We start from the raw sequence: 6,776 nt of genomic DNA on the forward strand, positions 1-6,776 counted from the left end.
CCGTGCCTCGGAGAGCACGTTAAGCCGTCGGTCCCGGTTGTTATCATGTACACCTGCGCATTGGAGCAGCGTGGTGGATTAAGCTCTGATCCTTCTCTTACATAGGGAAAGAGGTCTCTGCCTAGTAGTGGGATATTACAGGCCGAAGCGTATATACAGGTCATGCAACTGAGCCCAATTTCAATGATGAATTGGTGAGAGATTGAGAGATTAGTACGATGTACGATAGTGTCATCAGCTTTTCGTTCGCGTCAACGCCGCTGGACGTCACTGTTATCGATGGGTGCGGTATACAGTGTCTGTTTGTAATATTAAAACAGCCGCTTTATATTGAACTCAAATGGATGTATACACGGTACATATGCCAAAATAACATTTTTTACAATAAATTAATCTCTAAAACTGAGGCTGGACCAATTCGGACGGCACCTTCACTGGCAGATAGCTGGTGTAATAAGAAATAACTTAGGCTACTTTTATTTTAGAAACTTATTTTATAACTCTGCGAACTGATCAATAACTTTTTTTGTTAGTTTCCACGCAGACGAAGTCGCGGGTACAGCTTGTTATTTAATAAAATGAAACGTAAAAAATAAATTCCTGAACGAGTGCTAGCCAATATTTGTGATATGTCTACCATGGATATCTTTCTTCTCTTTTACTCTATTCTAATAGGAGTGCACGTCTTTAAAATCATGTTGCTGTTTCATGAAACTTAAATTTATTAAGATGTACTTATATTTTAGCCAATGTTAAAGATTGGTTTGAGATACGGATTTAACAAATTTCGTAAGGTGAAATGACTTTTTGTGAAGACGTAAATTATCGTGAGTGATGTAAAAGATTCAATAAATAATAATATAATCTATAAAAACAATAATGGCTGGAAGAGGAGAGCGAGGTGTATCGCGAGTTTTAGATAAGTTAGAAGCATCTGTTAATTCGGGTCAATATTATGAGGCACATCAAATGTACAGAACACTTTATTTCAGGTAAATAACAAAACTGGGATTATTGTGCATAATTTAACCTCATACACGATGTTTAATTATATGTTTTTTCAGATATCTAAGTCAAAAGAAGTACAGCGATTTACTACATTTATTGTATAAAGGTTCAACTCTTTTATTACAACGCGATCAACAAGGTAGTGGAGCCGACTTGGCAATCCTTTTAATAGAAGTTTTAAATAAATCAGAAACAAAACCTTGTCAAGAATGGATAGAAAAAATTGCCAAATTATTTGAAAAGATGAGTTCAAGTATCCCCGAAAGGGAGACTTTTCTTACAAATGCTGTAAAATGGTCCATGGATAATAATAAAAAAGGGCATCCTTTACTTCACAAGGTAATTTTCAAAGTTAGCTTATATAATTTTGAGGCACAACAATCTAGAAAATTCTAAAACTAACCTAAAAGCACAAATCTCATACTAAAAAACCCAAATTCGCCACAGTAGATTAGCTTAAATTTTAAAGTAACTTTAATAAAATATTGAAGAAGAATTTAAAACCCCTACTATAAAAATTAGTATTTATGTTATATGTATATAATGACTAACCTTAGCGTAGCACAGTTTGCATACATATCTGTTGTCTGCTCCAGGGGTAGTGAGTTTGATTGCCACCCTGATTCTAGAATTCAAATATATATACATATCCAAAAAAATGTAGCTGTATCAAGCTGTCTGTTACTTAAACACAGGCATTAAGTTGTTTACCTTAGGTACAGATGGCAGTGTGTGTTTGTTAACAATATTTATTTACCTATAAATTGTCTTCACCATACTTAACCTTTTCTTCTACTTTTCCTTGAACAGAAAATTGCTGAAATATACTGGCAAGAGAAAAAGTTTACATCAGCACACAGGCATTTCTTACACTCAAGTGATGGAGCAACTTACGCTAACATGTTGATTGAGTTGCATACAACAAAAGGTTTAAAATCAGAAATAGATTTGTTTATTGCCCAGGCTGTTCTCCAATGTCTATGTCTGCGTAACGTTCAAATGGCCACAGAAGCATTCAATAAGTATACAGGATTACATCCTACAATAAAAAATGACAAAGGTCCTCCATACTTATTCCCGTTATTAAACTTTTTATGGTTTCTTTTACGTGCTATTGAACAGTAAGTCAATTTATATACATATCACTATTATTTATTAAATTTTATTCCTTAGAAAAAAATATAAGACCAGTTGTATGAAAAAAAATTATGGGAAGTGAAAAAGTATAAAACAGTAATGTTGACCTAACCTAAGAGTTGACATATTACTGCCCATTGTCATCTCTTGTAGGATAGAAAAATAAATTTTTAAATATCACTAAAAAAAATCATTCCTAAGGCGTAAACTTTAGTCACGTCTTGTTAACAGACACACTTTTTTAACCGACTTAAAAAAAGGAGGAGGTTACTCAATTCAACGGATATAATATATATTTTTTTATGTATGTTCAGGGATAACTTCGTCGTTTCCGAACCGATTTTGATAATTCTTTTTTTGTTAGAAAGAAGATATCCCAGGTGTAATACCATGATAAGGAAACCGGGATCTGATGATGGGATCCCAGAGAAATCGAGGGAAACCCTTAAAAATCCGCATTACTTTTTACTGGGTGTACCAATGTTGATGATTTTTAATTTAATCGAAAGCCGATGTTATCATGTCATATTTAAATTTCTTCGAGATCTGATTACTACTTTTGGAGTAATGTTTGATAATGTGTATTTACTTGACTATTTTTCATCTATCTACATTGTATTACTTGTCGATGTAATTGACATCGGTTTTTTTCGTTTGTCAGCAAACAAAATTATATATTTGGTGAGTATAATTTTTTCTTTATTTTCAGGAAACAAGTTGTTCAATTTAAAATTTTAAGAAATTGTTATGCAATAAGTATAAAGCGTGATCCAAATTACTCAGTGTATTTGGACACCATTGGTCGCATTTGGTTTGGTATTGAACTCCCTCAGAATAAAAATCATAATTCAATATTTGGTGGTCTTCTTAAATCCATTATAGGTGATGTTGATGTTGATACTTCAGATGAAGAAGGGGAATATGAAAGGAATAATGCTCCAGTCCCGGAATTGGACTAGTGGGGAATTTTTAAGGACATATTTTACTGATTTATTAAACTTCATTTGAAAACATCCAATATGTCTGACTAAGCTAATTGAATTTTTATATTTGGTGAATGTTTATAGCAACTCATTGTTAATACTGTGCAAAATATGTTTTATATTTGCTGTTTCACTGCAAAACACAAATGTATACTCTTTAGTTTAAAACCATTTGTCGCTTCAAGAGTTTGTTAGTAAAACCGTTAGTTACATTTAGAACTAAGTCTTAAAAGCACTTTTATAATACTGAACTATATCAAAGCAATAATCTGTTACGTATTTGTATTATATGGATTATTAACATTATGATTACACTAGTTCTATACGATTTTTTATTTATTGAAAAGTTTTTTTTTTCTTAAATATTTATGCTTTGATCTATTTATCATAATAGATAGACTGAACCTCAATTTGACACATTATTTTGGCATATTACATATTTTAAGGGAATGTGGTATAAAAAAAAAAAACAATATAAAATTTTCATATATAACAATTTATTTGGAATTTGATTTATTTAATCAACAAGGAAATAGTTATAAATTGGATCATCAATCACAGTTTAGTTTCCATTATTTAAATGCCACTTTAACTAATATACTTTTTGTAATAAATTTAAGTTTTACTTGACTCACAATCATATTTTAAACAAACACTAAGTGCTATATTTTATATATACATATAATATATACTTAATTTTCAATACATAGAATAATGTCTATTGAGGTAGATAACTACTTAAATGTCAATAGAATAACAAAATTCAAATGTTTTCTACAGTAAATGAAGTAATACAAGTTGTGAATTTCCCAACAGTTACATCTTTTTTCTTCAAATCAAAATATATACCTCTTTTCTTTAAATCTAATGCTTGTTTTAATATAAATTTATTAAATTCAATTGCATTTGGATGGTTTAAATATTCATCTATAGTCATCCATTTACATTCTTTTATTTCTAATTCTGATTTTACTATTTCAGTTGATGTAGCCTTTAATAAGACAACAACATAAATGTCCGAATTGCCAAATGTAGCATTGTGTCTGTGTCTGAAAGTGATCATTGATTCAAAGATTGCATCAATACCAGTTTCTTCTTTTACCTCTCGTATAGCCGCATCTTTGATATCTTCACCTAAGAAAGAGGTTTTAAATTTCTGGATATAATATGATTTGATATTAAAAATGTAACACGTGGAAATATTTCTATTTATTTGCAATAAAAAGCTATTTGTTATTTGATTTATAAATATATGAAAAAAAAATGGTAAGGAAAGTCTTATTTATATCTAATGTAGTTATTAATATCAATAATAAAATGTTGAAATTTTTATTTGTTTTGTGATTCTGAAGCAAGCCAATAATTACCTATCTAGACAGTAATTTAAGAGTTACTAAACAAAAAAAAAAACTTATTACATATGATTGGATAAGGATATGAATTTTGAATAGTGAGTTATTGCCCTGCTTTAATTTTGAAAAATTATTAGTATTAATTTACCTCGCTCTACATATCCACCAGGAAATTTCCAATGAGGAATTTCATTATGTTTTTCAACCACTACAAGTAATTCATTATGGTCATTTATAACTAAACCTCCAACTCCAAGATTAGTGTGACACGCTGGGGGTAAATTAGCTTCACAATTTCTAGGTAACCATTTGTACATGGCAACAAATCCATCTCTTGAATGGTGAAAGTTGAAGCCTTCCTGAAAATGTTATAAATTATCATAAATAAATTTATACATATTTTGTTAAGTTTTCAATTCAATGTCTATTACTGTAGAATGGAAAATAAAATTTGAAGTGTTTCATACATTTGCTAAGATGGGAACAAAAGCTGCATCTGATATGTAAACCTTAAACCAAATACATCTTCTACTTTCATCTTCCCATTTTTTAAGTGAAGCTGAAAATAAAAATATATTAATAAAAGAAAAAAATTATATTGATTTTATTTGAATATAGTGTTTAATAACACTACCTAATAAACGATTGATGAATTGGTTTGTTTCACATGGTTCATCATGAGTATCGACAGTAACACCATTATATCTGTCCACTACTCCTTGAAAAGTATCCGAAGGCATCTTTAAATACAGTTATGAATATTTAGATTCGTTTTTTATTAATAAAGATTAAAATCTCTTTCTACGAAATTACTAATAAATAATTTTTATTGATCAATTAAATGAGAATTAAAAATGTCATCAATGAACTAATATAAATTCATCTATGATTACTGTATTAAGTTACATACAACGTTATATAGATACGCGACTACAAAATTTTATTGGTAAACATTTATGGCACTGTAGTTATCACAAGATATTTTTAAAAACTGAAAAAAATACATAAGGATTAATCAATACGATTGTTATCACTTAATCACTGACACTCAAGATTCAAGTTAGTGATAGCAACTCGATTTAGTAACTCGAGTTGACTCGAGTAGGGCTTAGCTCGAACCAACTCGAGTTGAATTCGCTCGGACTTGAATTAGAATTATAGCAGACAATCGGTTCCTTCAGAGCGCGTATTTTCAAAAGTCAAATTTTTGTGTCATGATAGACGTAATCCTCTAACACCAAAAAAGTGTCTGATTTTAAATTTGGATTTGTATTTTATTGAAGTAGGATATATTCCTGAAATTCAAATCTAGAGCAGCTCCACTAGGGAAGTAGGTATTTAAATCTCACAGAATTTTGCAAGTTATTTACCATCAGGTAAAGAACAAAAGAATGCTATGGTTTTGTTATAATCATTTATGTACTTATTTGTACACTAGCTCTATGTACCCTGCGCGCGTTGCTGCGTTTTTTTTTATTTGTTTTTTGTCGTACCAACTCAGAAACTTTTGTGTGTTCATGCACAACACTTTGATGAAGATCATGATAAGATCAAATGCATAGTTTACGATTCTATAAAACAGACAGACAAACATTCATTTTATATATAGAGATACAAAAGGTCGGTCGAATAGCAGTAGCCGGCAGACATTGTCCTGCCCGGAAAACCGCTACCAAATTTGATAGCTTACATACCGATAGCAGCGCCACCTCCCGGGTCCGATTGAAATAAAAACTACCCTATCTCCGAAGTTATACCAAATTACGGATGCTTACAAAATTTGATAAAATTTGGTTCTGTAGTTACAAACATTTAAAATTTTCATTGTTAACGCCCCCCTCCCCCTAATCCTGACTGGGGATGGGTTAGCATAAAATCACCAATTTTGGAGTCGATAGGTGCTATATTTTAATGTTCACACGGGGATTAACGCGAACAAAATTTTTAAGGTAAAATATATTACCTTGAGGCCTGACGTTTCGGCCAGGTTACACCAGCCGTGGTCGCAAGCAGTCTGCCTGTTGGGTGGCCGGCGCGTTCCCCCGATCTTACCCCTAAAAAAGTAGGGTTATCGGGACGATGTTTTAAGAAATTTTAACATTATTGTAAAAATGATGAAAAAAAAAACAGAATTTCATCAAATTCTTTTTTATTGTAAATTTGTAGCATTAATTTTCTAAGATATTTTTACTTTATGAGCATAGCCTATTATTAGCAAGCATTATAAAATTTACTCCATCGTGACAGGACATTTAGTTTAAAAGTTATACCGATTTATTTAAATAGCGCTAGCAGC

General features: G+C 30.9%; 2 protein-coding genes across 2 annotated transcripts; one reads left to right on the forward strand and one right to left on the reverse strand.

Moving 5' to 3' along the window:
* The first annotated feature begins 652 nt into the window (after positions 1–652).
* Positions 653–4,458, forward strand: LOC123657055 (Golgi to ER traffic protein 4 homolog). Its single transcript, XM_045592653.1, has 4 exons — positions 653–992; positions 1,065–1,347; positions 1,819–2,129; positions 2,855–4,458. Exons 1-4 carry the CDS (start codon positions 880–882, stop codon positions 3,102–3,104), a joined length of 957 nt encoding a protein of 318 aa, XP_045448609.1. The 5' UTR covers positions 653–879; the 3' UTR covers positions 3,105–4,458.
* Positions 3,609–5,220, reverse strand: LOC123657066 (nudix hydrolase 8-like). The gene is made up of 4 exons (XM_045592663.1): positions 5,115–5,220; positions 4,948–5,039; positions 4,629–4,839; positions 3,609–4,262 (listed from the first exon to the last, which is right to left on the reverse strand). The coding sequence occupies exons 1-4, from the start codon at positions 5,218–5,220 to the stop codon at positions 3,892–3,894; spliced, it is 780 nt and encodes a 259-aa protein (XP_045448619.1). The 3' UTR covers positions 3,609–3,891.
* Positions 5,221–6,776: the final 1,556 nt, after the last annotated feature.

This window comes from Melitaea cinxia, chromosome 10, assembly GCF_905220565.1.
Source record: "Melitaea cinxia chromosome 10, ilMelCinx1.1, whole genome shotgun sequence".
In the NCBI taxonomy this organism is placed as follows: domain Eukaryota; kingdom Metazoa; phylum Arthropoda; class Insecta; order Lepidoptera; family Nymphalidae; genus Melitaea; species Melitaea cinxia.

Coding starts and splice junctions, on each gene's coding strand:
- LOC123657066 (XM_045592663.1), bottom strand. CDS start 5,220: ATGCCTTCGGATACTTTTCAAGGAGTAGTGGACAGATATAATGGTGTT. Junction 5,040..5,114: donor ATTCATCAATCGTTTATTAG/GTAGTGTTATTA, acceptor TTTTATTTTCAG/CTTCACTTAAAAAATGGGAA. Junction 4,263..4,628: donor TGGTGGATATGTAGAGCGAG/GTAAATTAATAC, acceptor CCTCTTTCTTAG/GTGAAGATATCAAAGATGCG.
- LOC123657055 (XM_045592653.1), top strand. CDS start 880: ATGGCTGGAAGAGGAGAGCGAGGTGTATCGCGAGTTTTAGATAAGTTA. Junction 993..1,064: donor TACAGAACACTTTATTTCAG/GTAAATAACAAA, acceptor ATGTTTTTTCAG/ATATCTAAGTCAAAAGAAGT. Junction 2,130..2,854: donor CTTTTACGTGCTATTGAACA/GTAAGTCAATTT, acceptor CTTTATTTTCAG/GAAACAAGTTGTTCAATTTA.